Source organism: Myxine glutinosa, chromosome 8 (assembly GCF_964187855.1).
Source record: "Myxine glutinosa chromosome 8, kmMyxGlut1.1, whole genome shotgun sequence".
NCBI lineage: Eukaryota > Metazoa > Chordata > Myxini > Myxiniformes > Myxinidae > Myxine > Myxine glutinosa.
The window spans coordinates 76,156,931-76,180,981 of record NC_136268.1 but is presented as its reverse complement, the minus strand read 5'-3'; the positions used below and the strand labels follow the sequence as shown (position 1 = coordinate 76,180,981).

At 44.5% G+C, this 24,051-nt stretch overlaps 1 protein-coding gene across 2 annotated transcripts in view; it reads left to right on the top strand.

Moving 5' to 3' along the window:
- LOC137432600 (phosphatidylinositol 3,4,5-trisphosphate-dependent Rac exchanger 2 protein) overlaps positions 1-24,051 on the top strand; it is a 229,247-nt gene that overhangs the window by 57,759 nt on the left and 147,437 nt on the right. For both annotated transcript variants that reach the window (XM_068124662.2, XM_068124661.2), the window contains exons 7-14: positions 12,580-12,713; positions 12,819-12,967; positions 13,063-13,212; positions 15,755-15,899; positions 17,420-17,520; positions 20,076-20,179; positions 21,569-21,618; positions 23,510-23,585. In XM_068124662.2, the coding sequence (XP_067980763.2) occupies positions 12,580-12,713; positions 12,819-12,967; positions 13,063-13,212; positions 15,755-15,899; positions 17,420-17,520; positions 20,076-20,179; positions 21,569-21,618; positions 23,510-23,585 (909 nt within the window). The remainder of the gene's footprint in view (positions 1-12,579; positions 12,714-12,818; positions 12,968-13,062; positions 13,213-15,754; positions 15,900-17,419; positions 17,521-20,075; positions 20,180-21,568; positions 21,619-23,509; positions 23,586-24,051) is intronic.

Below are 24,051 nucleotides of genomic sequence, written 5' to 3'. Positions count from 1 at the left end.
AAGCTCAGCGCGCATCTGACGTCACCTCCCTCTTCCTGCGCATGCTCAGCGGGGAGTCACACACCCTCGGCTGGTTGACTCCGCCCCAGATGGGACCGGTCCGCCGCTTCTATTGGGTGCGGGGGTTACCGGGCTCCGCCCTTGACGAGGAGCTGACAGCGAGCCCCTACTTGGTAACCCCGTCGAGCACATGTGCGATGGCGGCTCGTTGGAAAGGCCTGGCGCCCTCCCAACACCCCCCACCAACCAAGCCGGAGTGAGGACGCGCACTCCCCGCGCCGCCGCCGTTGTTGTTGTTGTTGTTGTTGAACCGTGAGGAAGAGCTGCGGGGAGGTATTGGGAGGTCCTAAACTTCCTAACGGTGCCATACAATCACATTCTGGTGCAACGAAGAGTCAGAATTAATGGAAACGAGTCCTTAGCTGACATAGACTAAGAATAACTAGCAAGATGTCCTATAGTTGTCTACGTGAGATGCGGTGGACCTGGATGCGACATTTAATGGGGGAAATAGGGGGAGGTCGGGTCTACAGAGTGTTGTTTACAGAAAATGGGACTAGGGAATGGGGGAATTGGGGATAGTTGGGAAGTATTGAGGAAATAGGGGAATATTTACAAGCGGATATGGATGGATGTAAATCCCATATCCGCAACAATATATATATATATATATACATACATACACAGTCACGTGAAAAAGTAAGTACACCCCATGTAAAGGTTTGACTTTTTCTACATATTTCAACATACATATATTTGATCTTCATTTCAACAATATTGACAGATAAAGGTGATATAATATAACAAATACCATGAAACATTTACATTTTGTAGTCCATTGTATAATTTAAATAAACATAAATGCAAATTTCGCATGTGGAAAAAGTAAGTACACTTTTGCCTCTAAAAGTAAGTACACCCTTGGTATTGCCCCCTTTGGCAGAAACAACCAAGTAGGCATTTCTTATAACTGTCTACCAGTCTCTGACATCGACTGGGCGAACTTTTTGCCCACTCCTCCATGCAGAATTATTTCAGCTGTGCGATGTTTGAGGGGGTTCTTGCATGCACAACTCGTTTCAAATCCCCCCACAACATCTGGATGGGATTTAGATCCAAGCTTTGACTTGGCCATTCCAGGAACCTCCATTTCTTTCTTTTCAGCCATTCCTTGGTGGATTTACTGGTATGTTTAGGGTCATTGTCATGTTGCAAGGTCCACCTTCGGTTGAGCTTCAACTTTCCGACAGATGGCCTCAGATTATCCTCAAGCACCCCTCTGGTACAATGAAGAATTCATAGTGGATTCTATGATGGTGAGCTGCCCAGGCCCTGATGCAGCAAAGCTGCCCCCAATAGTCTAGTAGGAAGACTAGGTCCCCCTGCACCCCCCGGAGATATACTTCTAATCAGTGTTTCTAGATTGTAAAAAATGTGTAGAAAATGACTAGCTATGGCCCCAAGCTGAAAAAATGTCCCACATACCATTTTTATGCAAATTGCTGCTGCAAATTTTATGCAAAATTATGCAAATTTTATGCAAATTTTTGATGAGGAGTAGAGTTGAGGGGTCTTTGAGGGCTTCATCGAGGTGCTCTCGGTTGCAAGACTGGGTCATTCTGAGAAGCACAGCAGGGTCAGAGATCATGATGTTCTCCTCCTCAGTGAATCTCTCCATCAACAGCCTCTCCATTGCCTCACACACTGTTTTGAGGCAAAAGAGGGACTTTGCGTAGGCCTTTCCACTGAGAACACCTTTGAGAGATCCACTTGTTACTAGTTGTGCCTCAAAGAGAATCTCTGCATATCCAGAACCACGCATCTTGTGTCCAGTGAGCATCCCGATGTAGTTCATGGATGTGTGGAAGGGTCCAATCGTTACTACATGACTAGCAAATTCATTTGGCCAGCGCCAGATGATGGGAAGGGCTTTCATGCAGACACCCAGATCAAATGTATTCAGGACCCATCTCTGACCCACCTCAGCAGTTGCTGCCTCGGAACGCTTCAGTAGCTCACGAACAACTGCGTTGTCTGTGATCGGTTGGTGGATAGGCGTGCAGTAGTCGACTGTTGATTTGCTGGGTGGGGGAGAACCAGTTGCAGAGGTGAAACCCCCTAGCCCAGGCACAGGCTGCAGGCCATTGCCATGCCATGCAGGCACCAGGCACAGACCGATCACAGACAACGCAGTTGTTCGTGAGCTACTGAAGCGTTCCGAGGCAGCAACTGCTGAGGTGGGTCAGAGATGGGTCCTGAATACATTTGATCTGGGTGTCTGCATGAAAGCCCTTCCCATCATCTGGCGCTGGCCAAATGAATTTGCTAGTCATGTAGTAACGATTGGACCCTTCCACACATCCATGAACTACATCGGGATGCTCACTGGACACAAGATGCGTGGTTCTGGATATGCAGAGATTCTCTTTGAGGCACAACTAGTAACAAGTGGATCTCTCAAAGGTGTTCTCAGTGGAAAGGCCTACGCAAAGTCCCTCTTTTGCCTCAAAACAGTGTGTGAGGCAATGGAGAGGCTGTTGATGGAGAGATTCACTGAGGAGGAGAACATCATGATCTCTGACCCTGCTGTGCTTCTCAGAATGACCCAGTCTTGCAACCGAGAGCACCTCGATGAAGCCCTCAAAGACCCCTCAACTCTACTCCTCATCAAAAATTTGCATAAAATTTGCATAATTTTGCATAAAATTTGCAGCAGTAATTTGCATAAAAATGGTATGTGGGACATTTTTTCAGCTTGGGGCCATAGCTAGTCATTTTCTACACATTTTTTACAATCTAGAAACACTGATTAGAAGTATATCTCCGGGGGGTGCAGGGGGACCTAGTCTTCCTACTAGACTACAAACCATAATATTTCTACCACCATGCTTTACAGTTGGTATCAGGTTCTTGTGGTCAAATGCTGTCTTTGGTTTTCGCCAAACATGTCTTCTGGTACTGTGGCCAAATAGCTCTACCTTTGACTCATCTGTCCAGAGCACATTGTTCCAGAAGTGCTGGTCTTTGCCTCGGTGTTCATTGGCAAACTTTAGTCTTGCCCTGATGTTCTTTCTGGACAGCAAAGGTTTCCTCCTGGCTCACCTTCTATGTAGATCAAATTTGTGCAGCCTCTTTCTAATGGTAGACTCGTGCACTTTGACATCAACAGTGGCAAGAGCAACATGTAGGTCCCATGATGACATTCTGGGGTTCTTAGAGATTTATTTCAGCATCTTGCGGTCTGCTCTCGGGCTGAACTTGCTGGGGCGGCCTGGCCTGAACAAGTTGGCAGTTGTTTGGAATCTTTTCCACTTGTAGATGATCTTCCGGACAGTCGAATGATTGATTTCAAATTGTTTGGAGATCTTTTTAAATCCCTTCTCAGACTCGTAGGCATCGATAACCTTCTTTCTGAAGGCCTCAGAGAGCTATTTTGATTGAGGCATGGTGACGCTGCACACTTCAACAACAAATAGCAAACCAAACTAAATGTCTGTGGTTTAAATAAGACTGGTTCCTCCAAGATCCTCTCTAACGATGTTCTAATCATTTGCACCTGAGCTGGTGCACCTGATTCTAATTTTAGGTATTTGAAGTAGTGATAAATGTAGGGGTGTATTTACTTTTTCCACATGCGAAATTTGCATTTATGTTTATTTAAATTATACAATGGACTACAAAATGTAAATGTTTCATGATATTTGTTATATTATATCACCTTTATCTCTCAATATTGTTGAGATGAAGATCAAATAGCTGTATGTTGGAATATGTTGAAAAAGTCAAAAATTTATGTGGGGTGTACTTGCTTTTTCATGTGACTGTATATATATATATATATATATATATATATATATATATATATATGGGTCCCCTCGTCATGGGCACAAATATACGACCTTACACGACATCTGGTCTAACGGATTCCTACTTAAGTACATGGATGTTTCTTCTTCTTCATGACAGTCGGACCACACTACCTATACAATCCTACCTGGGCTTAAGGTAATCCATTGCCTACCCCCTCAAACGTAACAATATATATACATGTATATATTGTATATATATATATATATATATATATATATATATATTGTCGCGATCCCGTCTGTGGAATGTATCCCAGCACGGAATACGGACGTAAATGTCCGGGCTTCAAGTAATCCACGTAGTGAACCAAAAGAGACGCAATAAACACAATTGTGTTTTAATCGGCCTTCTAGGGGTAAGGCACGATTATTTATTGGCTCGATCACAAAAACCATAAATGGTAACAGGATGGAATACTGCACAAAGCCTGCAGGAACGGTCGGCACCAGGAGCCCCAACCAGGACGCAGGTAATATCTCTCGCGGTTCCAATCGACGACCTCCGGGACTCGGAGGATAACAGGATGGAATACCGCACAAAGCCTGCAGGAACGGTCGGCACCAGGAGCCCCAACCAGGACGCAGGTAATATCTCTCGCGGTTCCAATCGACGACCTCCGGGACTCGGAGGATAACAGGATGGAATACCGCACAAGGCCGGCAGGAACGGTCGGCCAGTAGCTCCAACACGAAGCCGGGAATCACTCGTTCTCTTCTGGAGTTACTCGCTCGTAAAGTACAGAACGGTAATCGACCAGCCCAACTCGGCTGGCGTGAGGCTTCAAGGAAAGCCCTTTATGATATTTCCCACTCGGAGCCTTCGAGCCGTGTGCGTCCATAAGATGGCGACCGCGCTCTCTGACCCCTCCACCAATCACGTGCCGAATTCCCCCCCGATCGCGTGAGGCTCCAAGGATGCCACGTCACGCGGTGGGCGGGGCACCAAATCGGTCGTGAGAACAGGTGGTTTCACCGGTGGTTTCTCACAGTCCTCCCCCCCTAAGTAAAAACCCCGTCGAATAGACGGCGTTTTTTTTAAAAAACCAGTATTTGTAGTAGGTGCAAATCACATGGCAAGATGATGGCGGTAATCGCTAACAGGCAATTAACGCCATTAACAAGTATTAACACTTATTAACAACAATAACGCAACAACGCCACACAATAGCGCAACAATAACGCAATTATTAACGCACAGGCCATTAACAGGCATTAACAGGTTAACAATGAACCAGTTTGGTTTTTTTTTCCACACACAATAGTTAACACCATACACCACATTAATATCTACCCTACCAGAGTTACACTTCACACAAGCACAATAGAGAGGCAAGGGGGCCAAACTCAAGTTGGGGAAAGCGTTGACAGGAAGGGAACGGGCCGAGACCTAGAGCGGCGGGTACTCCTCCGGTGTCGAGAACAACAGTCATATGCGTAATGACCCCTTTCACCGCACTGGTAACATCGATCGTTCGGGTCGAAAGGCCTGCGGACCAAAGGGCGTCTGAAACGAGGCCGCCGCGACATGCCATTCGACATCTCGACGCACACACGCGATCCGCAAATTAACCTTCCATCAAGGGCTCTGACCGAATCTTCAGCATCTCGTGGCTCTTCAAACTCAACAACTGCAAATCCAGGTGGGTTTCGAGCCACCCATACGTTGCGGAGTGGTCCGTAATGTTCGAAGACCCTCCCTAGCTCGGCCTTCGCTGCTCCATTGCCCAGGTTTCCCACATATACCTTAGCATTAGCGTTCCTGCTGAATCGCGACATGGCGGGAGCGGTCCCTGAGGAGCACGGCACCTGAGGGTGGCTGGACGGGAGGCTCGGGTGGACTTCAGCTGACGCAACGTCACCGTCGGGAACTGGAGTCGAGGCGCTAGGCTCCTCGGGCCAGAGTGAAGATATGTCTGACTCCGCCACTCTCTCCGCCTGTTTACTCTGGGATCTAGTGACCCCCCCACAGGTCAGAGTCAATGACTCCTCCCTGGCCATGGCATCATTGCCAATCAGCAAGGAGACCCCGGGTATCGGGTAGTAGGGTACCACCACACAGATCACTGGACCCTTAAAAATGTCACTCCGGACCTCGAGGAGGGCAAGGGGATACCGGCCAAGAACCCGGTCAATGCCCCGAAGGAGGGTATACTCGCCGGTATAACGCATCTGAGAGGCCGGAACTACCCCCGCCCGGAGAACACACCGTGTCGCCCCAGTATCCCGAAGGTATTGGGCCTCAAACTTCAGCATCGAATCAGGGCCACCCACTAAGGCTGTCCCTGAATAATCCTGGTACAGTGGATGAATGGAATTAGCCTCGGTGGCAGTGACCTCGGTCACCGATGCCACCGTCGTGTGCGAGGGCCCGGCGGATGAGCTCCACTGATCTCCCTCCGACTTAACAGGAGGGTTGCCTCGGTAGGCCGGACTAGCGGGATTAGAGAAGCAGCGGTTTTCACCGTGCCCCACGCGTTTGCAGAAATCGCACCAGGGCCCTGCCCTGGTCTGCGGCTCGCGACCGCCACCAGTGGAGGGCATCGGAGAACCCCTCCCCTCGATCCAGCCGCCGGGCAGACGGGGGGCGGTCTTGATCGCAGACTCCTCCGTCTTACGACGCGACTGCGTGACTTGCAGCATTTTGCACGCCAAAACATGTTTATCAATAAGGTTGACGCAGTCTGCCAAGGAAGCAGTGTCTTTGTCGACAAGAAACAATGCTAAGTCAGGCGGAAGCTGTTGATCGATACGGTAACGCACCAGGAGTTCCGCCACCGCTTGAGGTAACTCAACCTTGCTCCCCTTGAACCATCTCTGCAGCTGTTCCAACAAGGCCCGCGAATGTTCCTCATAGGTTTGACTGGACTCACGAGTCCAGCTGAAAAAATTTCTCCTATAAATACATACGGACACCGCATAGGCGTTCAAAATCTCGGCCTTCAATGCCCTGTATCTGTTTGCGTCCTCGGTTGCCATCCTCGCATATACCTCCCTCGCCTTCTCAGATAGATGGCTCACAAGATGGCCGACCCACAAGCTCTCATCAATGCCACCGGCAGCCAACAACTTCTCCGCCATCTCCAGATACGCTTCTGGCTTCGTGTCTCCCGTCCAGTCCGGCAAACGAACATGAACAGTTTCCGGGACTCTTGCAGCAGACCCCTCTGCCCGCAGTCGTTCAGTCAACATTCGCAACTCATGCTCTCTGACGCGTTCAGCTTCTGCTGCCGCATGCTCTCTCTCTGCTGCCGCACGCTCTCCCTCTGCTGCTGCACGCTCTCTCTCTGCTGCTGCCGCACGCTCTCCCTCTGCTGCCGCATGCTCTCTCTCTGCTGCTGCACGCTCTCTCTCTGCTGCTGCCGCACGCTCTGCCTCTGCCCTGTCATTCTCCCTGTTATACATGTCAAGTTGTTGAACCGGAGTCAGCCCGGTCCAGAAGGGCGAACGCATGCATTTAGTCATGATGGGATCGCTTCCTAACATCTCGGGTTGAGTGCCCGGGTCAAGGCTGCTTGCGTCGCTCACCTCGCCACCCACGTGACTGTCAACATGATCAGGTTGAACTCTCACTTCCCTGGTCGACATAGCTTGGCTACGAGTTATCATACGACCAGGCACAAAACACAACCTCAAACACAACGCTCAAACACAACGCTCTGTTGGGGAAATACGACACAACTACGCAATATCACCCGCACATCAAATTGCCAATGAGAAAAATACCACGTACAAATACTCACGTTTTTTTTTTTTTTTCGGTTGTTTGGAGGGATCCGAGGCTATTCGCTTATCCTTTGTCGGTTGTTTGGAGGGATCCGAGGCTATTCACTTCTCTGCCCAAGACAGCGTCCTACGGCGAGAAAGTTCCTCCGAGACGGCGTCCGCTGGTGAGAAGGCGATGAACAGATGCCAGAAGATGTCGTCCACTGCAGAATTCCCGTCTCAATCGAATGGCTCTTACTTGAATGATCCTAGGACGAGCAACCCATTTGTCGCGATCCCGTCTGTGGAATGTATCCCAGCACGGAATACGGACGTAAATGTCCGGGCTTCAAGTAATCCACGTAGTGAACCAAAAGAGACGCAATAAACACAATTGTGTTTTAATCGGCCTTCTAGGGGTAAGGCACGATTATTTATTGGCTCGATCACAAAAACCATAAATGGTAACAGGATGGAATACTGCACAAAGCCTGCAGGAACGGTCGGCACCAGGAGCCCCAACCAGGACGCAGGTAATATCTCTCGCGGTTCCAATCGACGACCTCCGGGACTCGGAGGATAACAGGATGGAATACCGCACAAAGCCTGCAGGAACGGTCGGCACCAGGAGCCCCAACCAGGACGCAGGTAATATCTCTCGCGGTTCCAATCGACGACCTCCGGGACTCGGAGGATAACAGGATGGAATACCGCACAAGGCCGGCAGGAACGGTCGGCCAGTAGCTCCAACACGAAGCCGGGAATCACTCGTTCTCTTCTGGAGTTACTCGCTCGTAAAGTACAGAACGGTAATCGACCAGCCCAACTCGGCTGGCGTGAGGCTTCAAGGAAAGCCCTTTATGATATTTCCCACTCGGAGCCTTCGAGCCGTGTGCGTCCATAAGATGGCGACCGCGCTCTCTGACCCCTCCACCAATCACGTGCCGAATTCCCCCCCGATCGCGTGAGGCTCCAAGGATGCCACGTCACGCGGTGGGCGGGGCACCAAATCGGTCGTGAGAACAGGTGGTTTCACCGGTGGTTTCTGCTTTTTCATGTGACTGTATATATATATATATATATATATATATATATATATATATATATATATATATGGGTCCCCTCGTCATGGGCACAAATATACGACCTTACACGACATCTGGTCTAACGGATTCCTACTTAAGTACATGGATGTTTCTTCTTCTTCATGACAGTCGGACCACACTACCTATACAATCCTACCTGGGCTTAAGGTAATCCATTGCCTACCCCCTCAAACGTAACAATATATATACATGTATATATTGTATATATATATATATATATATATATATATATATATATATATATATATATATATATATATGCACTGAGGAAAAAGAAAAGGTCGGAGGTTCTTGGACTATTGTATTTCGTTTTGAGAACATATTGAACGTCCCTCGTATCATGACAAATACAATTGCCATAATGATTTGTGATTCTGATTTATTTTTGATGCTGTATTTGATATTAATTTATGTTTACTGTGGCATTGTCACATTCGTACGTACTGTATATTGCATTATTTATCAATCTGACAACACATGCCTCTTCGGTGGAAAAGGAGACATAACCTTTTGGGGTATTTTTTCATCGTACCACTTTTGAGTATTTATGCTTTGTGGTTGGATATGGTCAGGTTTTATAAAAGTTATTTATTGTTTCTAAGCAGGGTTTGTGGCTTGTAGAAAAGATGGATTATTGATTTGTGTGCCGACAATGAAATGAACAAAAACAGCTGGAATGGGACGCACAGACGATTTTAGGTGTCAATTGAAAGACTGAAGCAAAAAAAGTAATTGGACAGACAAGATTCGGGACAAAGGAGTGATATTATGGAGAGAGCTTCACTTGGGGAGGCAATCAAGGAGTGGATTACTTTAAGAACTGTGCAACCTCGTGAAGCTGTCGAGAAGGTGATGGCTCAAAAGGAGGGAGGTGGAGAGCACCTGACAGGAAGTAGAAGACAGAGAGACCATTGACCTTTCTCTGGTTGGAGAGGTTTAATTAGACGTTTTACTTTAGTAGTCCATTTAAAAATAATACTATTCAAATGTCTTTGAAAATCATCCTAAATACCATTCATTTGCAATTAGTCACTGGCTTTGACACCAATACAAATCTTTATTACAGACCCTTGGCATCAACAAACTACATGCAGTCAAATGAAAAAGTAAGTACACCCCATGTAAAGTTTTGACTTTTTCAACATATTTCAACATACAGCTATTTGATCTTCATTTCAACAATATTGATAGATAAAGGTGATATAATATAACAAATATCATGAAACATTTACATTTTGTAGTCCATTGTATAATTTAAATAAACATAAATGCAAATTTCGCATGTGGAAAAAGTAAGTACACCCCTAAATTTATCACTACTACAAATACCTAAAATTAGAATCAGGTGCACCAGCTCAGGTGCAAATGATTAGAACATCGTTAGAGAAGATCTTGGAGGAACCTGTCTTATTTAAACCTCAGACATTTCGTTTGGTTTGCTCTTTGTTGTTGAAGTGTGCGGCGTCACCATGTCTAGATCAAAAGAGCTCTCTGAGGCCTTCAGAAAGAAGGTTATAGATGCCTACGAGTCTGGGAAGGGATGTAAAAAGATCTCCAAACAATTTGAAATCAATCATTCGAATGTCCGGAAGATCATCTACAAGTGGAGAAGTTTCCAAACAACTGCCAACTTGTTCAGGCCAGGCCGCCCCAGCAAGTTCAACCCGAGAGCAGACCGCAAGATGCTGAAAGAAGTCTCGAAGAACCCCAGAATGTCATCACCGGACCTACAGGTAGCTCTTGCCACTGTTGATGTCAAAGTGCATGAGTCGACCATTAGAAAGAGGCTGCACAAATTTGATCTACATGGGAGGTGTGCCAGAAGGAAACCTTTGCTGCCCATCAAGAACATCATGGCAAGACTAAAGTTTGCCAATGAACACCTAAGCAAAGACCAGCACTTCTGGAACAATGCGCTCTGGACAGATGAGTCAAAGGTAGACCCATTTGGCCACAGTACCAGAAGACATGTTTGGCGAAAACCATAGACAGCATTTGACCACAAGAACCTGATACCAACTTTAAAGCATGGTGGTGGAAATATCATGGTTTGGGCCAGCTTTGCTGCATCAGGGCCTGGGCAGCTCACCATCATAGAATCCACGATGAATTCTTCATTGTACCAGAGGGTGCTTGAGGATAATGTGAGGCCATCTGTTGGATAGTTGAAGCTCAACCGAAGGTGGCCCTTGCAACATGACAATGACCCTAAACATACTAGTAAATCAACCAAGAAATGGCTGAAAAGAAAGAAATGGAGGGTTCTGGAATGGCCAAGTCAAAGCCCGGATCTAAATCCCATCGAGATGTTGTGGGGGGATTTGAAACGAGCTGTGCATGCAAGAAACCCCTCAAACATAGCACAGCTGAAAGAATTCTGCATGGAGGAGTGGGCAAAAAATTTCTCCCAGTCGATGTCAGAGACTGGTAGACAGTTATCAGAAACGCCTACTTGAGTTTGTTTCTACCAAAGGGGGCAATACCACCTATTAGAGCCAAGGGTGTACTTACTTTTTCCACATGCGAAATTTGCATTTATGTTTATTTAAATTATACAATGGACTACAAAATGTAAATGTTTCATGATATTTGTTATATTATTTCACCTTTATCTATCAATATTGTTGAAATGAAGATCAAATAGCTGTAAGTTGAAATGTGTTCAAAAAGTCAAAATTTTACATGGGGTGTACTTACTTTTTCACGTGACTGTATATCGAACAAACGATATCAAACGGAGCACCTCGCCTTCATTAGAGCATTTAAATTACATCAGATGTGACAATAAATGTGAATTCTTGTTCCTAGCTTGCCGGCTCGATGACAGAAGACGCCATTTACATTTTTGCCAGCTCCATCCTCACTCCGTTCAGAATCCCGTGTGGCACAGGCAACTTTCTCATCAACCAAACGATCCATCATGAATATAGTTTTAGGATGAAGATCGTGTGATGGCGAATGTACAAACAAACCATCCAAGAACAACGTGAAGCAAATTGAAGACCAAATCAGGATAATGTGAACCTGTGGAGAGTATCGACCCAAAAATGTTTTGCACATCATCAATTGGAATGAGGAGAATCCTTTGGCCATATTTTTACCTTTGTCTGGAGAATTTATAGCTAGGTATGAGGAATTGTTTCTTGTGGTTGCATCTCATTCATTGATTTGCTTTTTGTGCTTGCTTAAATTTTACACCTTGTCAATGTGTTTTTTTTTTGTATACTAAATTGAGGCTCGTATAAGAACTAACACATATAACATAAAATAAATGGAGCAGGAGACAAGAGGGGGAGAGAGAGGGAAGCCCAGCAACAGTGGGGAACAGGGTCATCGGGAGATGTGTGGAAAGGAGAGGGCTGGAGTGGGGTACAAGATAAAGATATACAAGATACAAGACACGGGATAAACAAGATGTTCCCTTCAAAATGAGACAAAAATTTGAACCGACAGTTTCTTTTTGGGCTTGACTTTTATTTATTTTTGTTTTTGTGCATCCATTTTTTTATTCCCATTGTACCAAGAGTGACTGAATTTGCAGAACTCGCTATTGTTGACCTCTTTTTCTTTTTGATAACAAAATAATTTCTGGGTAAACTGTGGTTGCTTGAGGAAGGAAAGTGCTCAACTCTGCATGGTGCCTTTACAAGTGTGGTTGGGTTTCCGAGTATTCTGGGGGTGGCAAAGCAAGCATGATCCATCTCACTGGTCAGGTCTATAAGGAAAGCAGAGACGATCCATCTCCCTGAGGTTGTTTCGGCCACGGAACAAGATGCAAAATACACCGAATATACATTTGTGGGAAATTTGTGTGTTTTGGGCAGTATCAGGATATTTCATGTCTATCTGCCTCCCTTACATGGTGGTCGGGAGATGACTTTTGCATTTCTCGGCCTGGTCAGGGCTCCAGTATCACCGACACTTGTACAGAGATGCTGAAACAAGGAACGCTACTGAAGATATCTGCAGGAAATATCCAGGAACGTGTCTTCTTCCTGTTCGACAACTTGCTGGTTTACTGCAAGCGCAAACTTAGGCAAGGCACACTCAAATTCATATTTTGCTGCGAGAATATTGTGTTGAGGATGAAGATAGTATAATTGATAAAATATCTCAATAACGATCTTTGAATTTATTGCAGAGTTGGAGCCGGAAAAGGTCGCAGGAAGAGCAGCGTGGGTAGGCGGCCATCCCTGATCAGTATGGCTGGCAGCAATGATTGTCAGTACGCCTTTCGTGGCCGGATAAACACGGAAGTCATGGAAGTGGAGAATGTCGAGGATGGAACAGGTGACTACGTAATACAATGTTTAGTGGATTTCATTTTTCGTCCAAATTGGTCAAGGTTTCAACCTCACAAAAAATGAATGTCCTCCTACCCTCAGCTGACTTCCACAGCAGTGGGCACACTGTAACGAATGGCTGGAAGATCCATAACACCGCGAAGAACAAGTGGTTTGTGTGCATGGCGAAGAGTCCCGAAGAGAAGCAAGAGTGGTTAGACGCCATCGTCTGTGAACGTGAACGAAGGAGAAGTAAGTTGTTTTCCTTTGTTGATATGTTTCATTTCGAAAGTTACCATTGGAAACACTTGTGGGATAAACTGTGTTCGAACTTTGGCAAACATATGTAAGAACGAAACTGGTGCGCTGGATTATCAAACTCGAGCTCAGCTGCTAACACGATTCATTATCTCAACTCAAACTTCCTAGTTTTTACCACTTTCCATTCCAGATAATATCACCTTTGGAAAGGAAGAAAACTAAGATAGAGATCTGCTTATAAGTCGCAGTCAGCTGGAACTGACGCTTTGTGGTTTGATCTCCTCCACTACTCGACCATGGTGTGCGGATGGAAACTGTTGGGAAGTTTGGTGCTCAAGTAAAAAAAAAGTAATCCTTGTTAGTTTGTTGTTTTGTGGCTTTAGTGATATAATACTGGTTTACAAGTTGGGCTGGCAGGATGGCCTAGAGGTACGCATACTTGCCTCTAAGCTGCTCTAGCCTGGGTTCGAATCCCGACTCAGCTATAAACTGTCAGTTCGGTGTTTCACAGGCAGGGCGATTCGTCAATGTGTGTGCCGTCCCTCGGATGGGCGTTAAACTGGGAGTCCCGTCTGCCAGCATGGGTTGGTGGACGTTAAAGATCCCATGGTGTCCTTCGCAAAGAGTAGCTGAGTATCGCCAACACCATGGACAAATTCCAAATTCCTGCCATAACCAGGCAAATGTCAGGCCTGACCAGGCCACTTCGTGAAAGACTTGGACGAAGATTCGCTCTGGCTGACCCCACAAATTGGGATAATAGTGGCCGTTAAACAACAACAACAACAACAACAACTGGTTTACAAGTTTTCTGTTATATGTTTCTGCAGAAATGGAACACATTTTGGAGATAATTTAAGCAAACGTTCTTGATTAAGACGGATTTGCTTGCTGTTTAGCCTGCAGCTCCAAAATATATCAGTGTATGAGGTGATTTAAATATTGGCATTTGTGAAATGTGTGTAGATATGAGTCTGTTCACCACCATCTCTTATCTTCCCCCATCCAAAACCTTGAGCTTTTCTACCCCCGCTAATTCACCCCAGATCCACCTTGTTTGAAATTCCAACTTCTTTCCTGGAAGTCCTGGCAGTGTCCATATGTTTTATACCTCTCCCACCGCCCCCTTCCCACGCCCCCCCCAAAAGCCCTCGCCCTCTCTCAGATCTCTCGATGTCTCCATGTGTCTCGGTCCCTGCTCTCAAATGTTGTGTTTGTGTCCTTCCCCCTCTCTCCCCATCTTGTCTACCGCTCCCGATGTTATATGTTTTATGTGTCGGTTTGTCTTTCTGTGTGATTAATGTTCGCTCTTTCACGAGCCTCGATCTTGTATACAAGAAAAAAAAAAAAAAAAAATGTATAATGTGTGCATGTGGGGTGTTTGGGTTGGGGGGAGGTGGTGGGTTAAATTGAAAAAAATATATAAGAAAAAGGTGACAGGATTGAAGAGAGAAAAAAAAATGTAGAAGAGTGTATTATATTTGTAGATGGCATGAAAAAAAAGTATGGGAAGGGGATATCTAACGGCGTTGTGGATAATGGAGGTACCTGTGGGAGGAGAGGAGGGTCACACATGTGCACACAGAATAAGTATATTGGCCCGAATGATGAAACAGCTCGAAATGGATTGTGGTTCAGTCAGCAGCTATGGAGTGACATCATAAAGAGTCCCTCCTACACTGGAGTTACGGTGAAAGGTAGGTTTGTCTTTCTCGCAAAACTTTGAGCCAATATAAGGTGGTGAATATTTTATAACCCTTAAAATGCAGGCTTGGTGTGTCATCTGGGAGATATCATGAGGACACACATGTGAATTATGGAATGTTCTTTTAATGTGCGTTTTTCCACGATAAGTAGTCACGCTGGTGCAAACAGCGCATTTTGATTGCTTTTTAAAAAGTGAGGTGCATTCACTCATCATGAATGTCCCTATGAATGGCTGGGAGTGTGCATGACATAGAGCCCAGGACAAAAGGCATGAACATATAGATTATTTAGAGTAAAATATATATCCCAAGCACTCTATATAACTGTGGGCTGACAAGATAGACTAGAGGTAGGCCCACTCGCCTTGAAGCTGTCTAGCCTGGGTTTCAATCTCCGCCCAGCTATAAACTCATCCCAGTGTTTCACTGCAAGGGTGATTCATCAATGTGTGTGCCGGCCCACGGATGGACTTTAAACTAGGTGCATTGTCTGCCAATATTAATTCGTGGACTTCAAAGACCCCCAGTGTCTTGCTTGTAGAGTAGGTGCATTATCGCCGGCACCCTAAACAAATTACAAATTCCTGTCACCTTAAGTCAAATTTCGGGCTTTGCCAGCCGGCGTGTGAAAGACTGGCACAACAGTCATTCTCTGGCTGACTCCCAATAAGGGTGAAATAATTGGGGCCATTGTATTATCATTATTATTATTTTTCTTCCTGAAACTGTGCAATTGTCAATGATCAAGAACTATCTGATGACGTGATGATTACAATGCAACTGGGATTACTTTGGTGCGAACCCTGCTGGGATTACTGTGTCTGTAGGCCTGAAGCTTGGCATGGAGCGTGATGCCTGGATGCTCATCACAGAAAAGGGAGAAAAGCTTTACCACATGACGGGCCTGCGCCCAGGTCTCATTCGCGATCGCAAGAAGAAAATGAGCACATTCCCCAAGTGCTTCCTGGGCAGGTTGGTCAATTAATGAATTTTTTTTTAAATTAATTTTTCTTCATAAATAAAATTAATGTTCCTGATTGATAAATTCATTACGAGCCGCCCTTTTTCACTTTAATCTGTAATAATTTCAGATAAGGGAATTTTTTACGATCCAGTGTAAGCGGTTTGAGGAAGACACTCGGCGGGAGTCCTGAAATTAGGTAGCAGTGTTCTCATGCTGCTTGGTGGATTGCCAGCGTGTGGGCAATCGGATGTGCCATCCGTGGCAAACATCTTGCTGTGCACACACCGTTATCCCTACATTCCTGCTCTATAATCTTGAACGGTGACGTTTTAAGCGGCGCTCGACGAGGTTTGAGTGTTTCATTGAAGATGTAAAATAAAATCTGAGCCCAAATTAATGCGGTATTTTAATTTTTTGGGCCCATCCAAAAGGGGATCACGGTGCCCGAAAATGGCCAACCCCTGCTCTGCGGGGAAAAATGGCCTCTAAAGGTGGTTCTTCATCTCAGGAGTGGAATCTAAGAGTTCAATTTTGCCAAAGGAGTCGGAGTGTTAACATCTTTTTGTCCAATATGCTGCATATCCCATACACCGAACCTATATGCCCTTGCCCTTAAATTAGGAGAAACTTTAAGGCTCGTGTTATTAAAAAGTGCATCTGGTGTTATCGGCCCTTGCTAGTCGACAGGCAATCCTGTTGGTGCCTCTGAGCTCATTAGCCATTTTTGAGCAGCTGCAGTATTGATAGTTTTATAGGCCTCGACAAGGGAGTTGTGGGTGTCGTAGGGGTGGGTGGGTGTGTGGGGGGTTGGTGGATGGGGGTTTCCGAAAGTGCCGCATCTGGGATTTTCTCTATCATGAACAATTTGATTTGCGGTGCACTTTTCCTCTCTTAATATTCCCTGTTGCTGTTACTGACATTTAAAGGATCATTCACCACTGCATTTGGATGCATCGCCTTCGGCACCGGAAACTCAACACCATGCAATGGAAACACACGATGATCGTTTAAATGGCATTGATGGCATTTTGTCTTTTCTGGCTGGATTATTGTCCTCTCCTCGTTTTAGACTCACAAAGTTGCACCGACGTCACCGTAACGTCTGTCGAGCCTCTGTTGAGAAAATGCAAAACTTCTCCTTTGCACTCTCTCCATCTGCACCGAATTTGTTTGCCAAATTGCTTGATGTCGTGCCAGCTGTTCCACTCAGCTGCCTGTGCATTTTCATTTTTTACACTTGTCAGAGCGGTAATGTGGACGCGTAATTTAAGCTTAACGGCCGCAGGCAAATGGCCTGTACAAAAGGGAGCTCGCTTGATAAATTTTATGGTTTATGTTCTATAAAATGGATGAGTGATGGAAGGTAAGAAAATCAATCTTTTTTTTATTGTATTGACCAATACACCTCGAAGTTTGAAGATTGAGACGTCTCAAATTGATGATCAGTCGCAGATTATAGCGTCACAGTATTGCCACGCATGTTCACGTCATTATCTATATCTTTCCTGTGTGGCCATCCCGGATGTAGTGACTTTGTGACGTGGCTGCATGAGGTTGGCGAGATTGGCAATGAAGATGAAGGCGTGAATTTGGGACAGGCCCTGCTGGAGAACGGGATTATACACCATGGTTTGTAATGCCTCACACCATGGTTCTGGTGTGTGATACACCACAGATGCACAATCACATGGTGCTGACATTTGCTCGGGCCTCTTAGTCATTTATCCAGCATCCAGAAAAACAGAACATGATTACCTGCCACATGCTGTCAAATGGCAGAAAATTCTGTTGGTTTTAAAAAGTTGCAATCCTCTTTCCCAGGTGGAGTGTTATCAGTTATCTGGTATAATCTGTGATTACTAATCATTTAAACAAAGCCTTATTCTCGTTATTTTGAAGATTGTACTAAATTTGGCAACACTGTCGTACTGCCGCCAATGGCGTTGTCCATCGTGTCTTTAGATGCCCTTGTGTGAGAAACAATCAATATATTTAAGGACTGTAATCAGTGTTACACTCATGAAAATGCTTGCCGCATTGATGTTAAGGCCTATCTACATATTTTACAGTGCCTTCAGAAAGTATTCACACTCCTTGAGTTTTTTTTACATATTGTTGTGTTGCAGCCTGAATTAAAAATGGATTAAATTTAAAAAAAATTGTCAATGATCTGCACAAAATATCACATAATGTCAAAGTGGAATTTTTTTTAAATATAATTTTACAAAATAATTTAAAATGAAACACAGAAATATCTAATTTACATAAGTATTCAACCCCCGAAGTCAATACTTCGTATAAGCACCCTTGGCAGCGATTACAGCTTCGAATCTTCTTGTGCATGTCTCTTTCAGCTTTGTACATCTGGATTTGAGGAGTTTCACCCATTCTTCCTTGCAGATTTGCTCCAGCTCTGTCAAGTTGGACAGGGAATGTCATTGAACAGCAATCTCGAAGTCTTTCCACAGATTCTCAATTGGATTAAAGTCTGGGCTTTGACTGGGCCACTCAAGGACTTTCACATTCTTGTTCTAAAGATGGCTTGTTGCTTTGGCTGTATGCTTGGGGTCATTGTCCTGTTGGAACATAAATCTTCACCACAGTCCAAGGTCTTTTGTACTCTGAAGCAGGTTTTCCTCAAGGATTTGCCTGTAATTGGCTCCATTCATTGTTCTCTCTGTCCTTACAAGTCTCTCAGTCCCTGCCACTGAAAAGCATCCCCGTAGCATGATGCTGCCACCAACATGCTTCACGGTAGCGATGGTCTTAGATGGGTGATGAGCTGTGCTCGGTTTCCGCCACACAGAGAGTTCTTTGCATTAACAGACGCAGCGCTTTGCATTCAGGCCAAAGAGTTAAATTTTAGTCTCATCAGATCACATAATCATTTGCATCATCATCTGAGTCTTTCACGTGCCTTTTTGCAAAGTCCAGGTGTGCTGTCATGTGCCCTTTTCTCAAAAGTGGCTTCTGTCTGGCCACTCTCCCATAAAGCCTCGATTTGTGAAGACCATTGTCCTTCCGGCAGGTTCTCCCATCTCAGCCAAGGAACTCTGTAGTTTTGTCAGAGTGGTCATTGGGTCCTTGGTCACCTCCCTGACCAAGGTCATTCTTGACCAGTTGCTCAGTTTGGTCGGACTGCCAGCTCTCGGAAGAGTCTGGGTAGTTCCATATTCTTTCCATTTCACTCATGATAGAGCTCACTTTGGAGTGTCATAGCAAAGGGGTGGACTACTTATTGACTCAAGACATTTCAGCTTATCAATATTAATTAATTTGTAAAAATATAATTCCACTTTGACATTAAGGGGTATTATGTGTAGATCAGTGACAAAACATCTCAATTTAATCCATTTTAAATTCAGTCTATAACAACAAAATGTGAAAAAAGTAAAGGGGTGTGAATACTTTCTGAAGGCACTGTATGTGCATGCAGAGTTGAGGTGGAGTTTGCAGGGAATTGGGTGGGGGAGGGGGTGCAGGTTGTAATATAAGAGGAAGGATTATTGGGGAGGAGTGTGGAAAAGCCTGTGTGTGGTATTCTTGCCAGAAGAGGAATGAAGGGAAGGGGGAAGTATGTGACATCTGGAGGATAGAATTGAGGGTTGTGTTTTCAACTTTTCCTTCATTTGATGTGAAAATGTTTCCTTTGTGCAGATGTTGTTAACCATTAAAATCTTCCATAAAACTCTTGAGAGAAACTAACACAATTTTTGATCTCCCATGTGAAGTACAAACACTTGTGCTGAATATGATTTTTTTTGAAACAATAGAACAAATATTACCTGTATGATTTTGCGTATAAGGGATCATCTATTTATTGTGTTTGCAAATGTGATGCAATATATATATACACACACACACACACACACACACACACACACACACACACACACACACACACACACACACACACACACACACACACACACATATATATATATATATATATATATATATGAAAAGTATATATACAGTATATATATATATAAACTGAGTATAAACTCAGTTTAAACATATAAACTAGTCCCTTCTGAGTTCCTTTGCTCTACACACACATATGTATATATATATATATATATACACATCTCTTTCCTTTTGTTATGCTGTGCTAGTCCCTTCTGAGTTCCGATATCCCTGAATTGGTAAATCTGGTGCTGAGTCTTTCACATTTCATCCCACAGTGTCGGACAAGCACCAGTTCAAGAATGAGCCTTTGCTCTACAGGTTTCGCTACGATGATGGCACTTTTAAGCCTCGCAATGAGATGCAAGACATGATCGCGAAGGTACATCTTTCACAAAGAGCTCTTCGCAGGGTCCATAATATCGGTGTCACTTTGGTTCCATACGTTCTGAGTAGTGGATCCAGTCATTTAGCTCAGCTTGTACATCTCAGCTTCTCAGTTGAGCTGCCGGAGTAAGAAATACTTATATTGCTAAAAGCTCCTAAAGCCCCTGTCACACCTTGACGATTTAGCCAGCGTATGCCGACGTATCAAAATTGAGTGCTGGTGTGAGTCATACGCTGGCATACGTCGACAAATTTTGTGCATGCACAAAATTTGTCGACGTGCTCGGCGTACTACGACGTATGCCAGCATGCTTCAGCGTGCTCTTAACGTATACAAAACTTACCCATAACGTATTCGACGTGTGCCAGCGTATTCGCCAAATTTTTCATACGTCGGCATACGCTGGCTAAATCGTCAAGGTGTGACAGCGGCTTTATGAAAGCAGCAAAGCAATTTGTTAAATATTTACTTATGTCCATCATTAAAAAGTTTTGTCTCGTTTATAACATGCATACATGCCCCCCTCGAGCTGAGCTCCATAGGGAGCGCCAAGCAGCGTCGATGGGCCTGCCAGGTTGATGGGCAGTGGCCGGCTCTGTCTCCCAGGAATTATAATTCCTTGACTCAGCTTTTTGCCAAATGAGAGCTTCTTTCCTGCAAAGCAAGAAGTTGTTGTGTTGGCAAGAGATATTGTCAGCCTACTTGTGTTCCCATCTGAACCCCCGGCTAATGATGCTGTGATCCCAGGTTGAAATCCCCAAAACCCGTTTATTTATACTTTGTCTACTAATGTCATTGGAATTGGTGTAAGCCGTGAGGGTATACTTATGTTTAATCATGTCCTTGTTATACATGTGATTTGCATACAAGTTCCTCGTATTAATGTGCTGAAAAAAAATGCAATCCAAGTCGGTCCTTTCTGCCTTCATCTTAAAAGCCCTCAACCCACACAACCTGGAGCATCTCATTTGACTGTTTTGATTTGAAAGTGCCCACTCCAGGCTTTGAGAGTAAGCCCAGCACAATGAGACACTTAGCCATGTTTTCTCAACACATTCCTCCTGCAAATGACTGCAAGCAGCAGTGCATTTCCAGACAGAAACAAATTGAAAAGCTTTATTTTCATGCACGCTTTGTTTTGTCAATATGAAACCTCGACGGTGGGTCCATGGTGGTCCATCGTGTGTACTGGTGAAAATCTCCTCCGCTTGGCATGCCTGAAGGTATACCATCCAGAAACCTGCCACCCCGACAAGCATGCTCTTGTTCTTGTTTGCTCTTGTTTGTTGGCGGAGTCGGGTTTTGGATGGTTATATGAACGAGAATAACCCGGTGGATTGTTTGAGCATTTTAAACTGAGAGCTGTTTTTGTGTCTCAAACAGGGTGTGCGTGTCTACTGCCGCCTGCACAGTATATTCATGCCTGTCATCAAGTGAGTATGTGCCATCACAGATGTTTAAGGGGGTCCAAAGAGTCTGAAATGAGACATCACAATGGGAAGGCAGTCAAATAAAGCATTTTCATTCCACAAATGTTAAGTCATTTTACTCGTACTTGGGCCATGCTCGCATTAGGATGGGACCAACTTCCTGACTGTGCAAGAATCCTTACTATAATTCATGGGCCGGTGTGTGTGTGTTTGTTACTTGCAAAATCAAAGATTTTTCAAGTAAAGTATATTGGTCAGTCGCCTTTGTTATTCTGTCTGTCTGTTTGTCTCTCTGTTTGTCTCTCTGTTTGTTTGTCTGCGAATTGCCTACGGGTCACAATTCGAAACCGATCGTCATGGAACTTTACCAAGTTGTACAGGTAGTCACAACTGAGAAGGCTATTGATTTTGAGGTCAAAGGTCATTTTGAGGTCACATTTCTAAAATCGTCATTTTTTTCATCAGATTGGCTTTAAGGTTGACAGGATTTGCATACCAGGTCACTGAATTGGGAAAGCAATCATTTTTGAGGTCAAAAGGTCAAAGGTCAAACATCTAAAATCATCTATTTCCGTCTGGAAAATTGTCAATTTTCATCCGATTAACTTGGAAATTAAACAACAATTGCATAGTGCATCACTGAATTAGGAAATTAACTCTTTTTTGTGGGGGTCAAAAGGACAAAGGTCAACTCAAGGTCAAACTTCTAGAATCAAATTTTCATCTGGAAAAAAAAAATTCATCCGATTGATCTGAGCTTTGATTAATATCATCAATTTTAATCTTGATGAAATGGACAATTTAATGTATCCATGGCAATTTATTTTTGGTTGGGGGTGGGGTGGGGGGGTTGGCGTTGTCGGTGGATTTTGCAAGTATTTTGCAAGTAAAACACAACATCTTTCTTGTTTGTTTGTTTGTCACACAACTCCTCCTACAGTTCTGGGCTGATTACATCAAGACTTGCTACATAGGATGAGCATGACCCCAATTAGTGCATCGGGGTGTTTTATCTTTACCATTGGTCTTGGGGGACAGGGGATGGTAGAGGGATGCAAATTCTCTATGTAAATGTATATTGTGTAGCACCGCTCCAGGTGGAAGAGGGTACTACAAGTCCCCACCTTTTACAGTACAGTACTCATATCCTTACGTTTTTCATTGCAGCTGGGTGTTTTAAATCACACAGCGAGAGCTATTTCGGAGAGGTCTTTTGAATTACACATTTGAATAAGGATAATAACATAACTCCCCATCCCTCCACCCCTCCCCGGCAGCTCCCATAGAGAGCAGGAGCTCCTAGTATCTTCTAATTCTGATGATTATCATTCCAATGTATAGTTTATGTGCACTCAGTAAGTTGTTCCATCGATTGTGTAGCATTACAATTTCATGGCATTGCTGACGAGGCCACAATTCATGATCTCGACAGCGCAGCCGATGTGAGAGGTTGCGGGCCCTGGTTGAGGATAGATTATTTGTTTTCATGACAGCCCAGGAGGATTTGTGTAAAATCTCACTTTAATTTTCAGTCTTCACAATTATCTCTCAATCTAGAGCCTCCCCTCACATCATTTGGTTTGATCTGCCATAAGGTTAGCGTTTAACCATTATGGATAGCAAATGACTTTAAAATCGGCAGCGATAAGGCTGGCCGAAGCACGCGTGGTGCGCATGGGCAGCAGTCGAGTTAAAATAAATTCCTGTCCCGTTACGCATGCCGCATGCCTCCAAGTCTAATCCAACAAATTCCCAGGAACCCTGCGACTGCATGAAATCGAAATAGGATTCAAGTTATAAACAAGTTTTGCATTCAGAGTTTCTTGTACAGGTTTGAATGCATTTCCCAAGTTCGGCCGGTGAAATTTGACCATGCCGGTCGTCTCTTTCTCAGGGATAAGGATTATCACCTCAAGACTCACAAGTCTGTGATAATGGCAAACAGGCTGGTGGAGTGGCTCGTTTCACAGGTGCGTTAGTTAACATGTGCACCTTGCCTTTGGAAGATTTCCCCGTTGACTTTGCAGCCAAGATGTCTGACCCTTAAACCGATCGTAATGCTTTTCCCCCCAGAGCAAATTTTCTACACTTATTAACACTTTCTACGGTGTTACGTTTCATAGCGATTGAGCAAACCAGGTTTCTTTGCCTTTCCAATTCCACCTCTGCTGCGAGTTTGGATTAAAAAAACACGTCACGGCACTGATGTTGTGCCACACCTGTGATTGGCGGGTTCTTTTGTTAAATGGAATTTGAGTAAAGAAACTTTCCTTTCCAACTGAGTTCAACAGTTCCCCGGGGATCATGGGATTACGAGGTCCCTTGATAGCTGATCTCCAATGATGTTTGCATTGCATTGATGATGACAATAACTAACTGCCCGTTTGGAGATTGTTCCCATGTTCCCCTCGTGTGTGAGACGTTCCATTGTTTTGA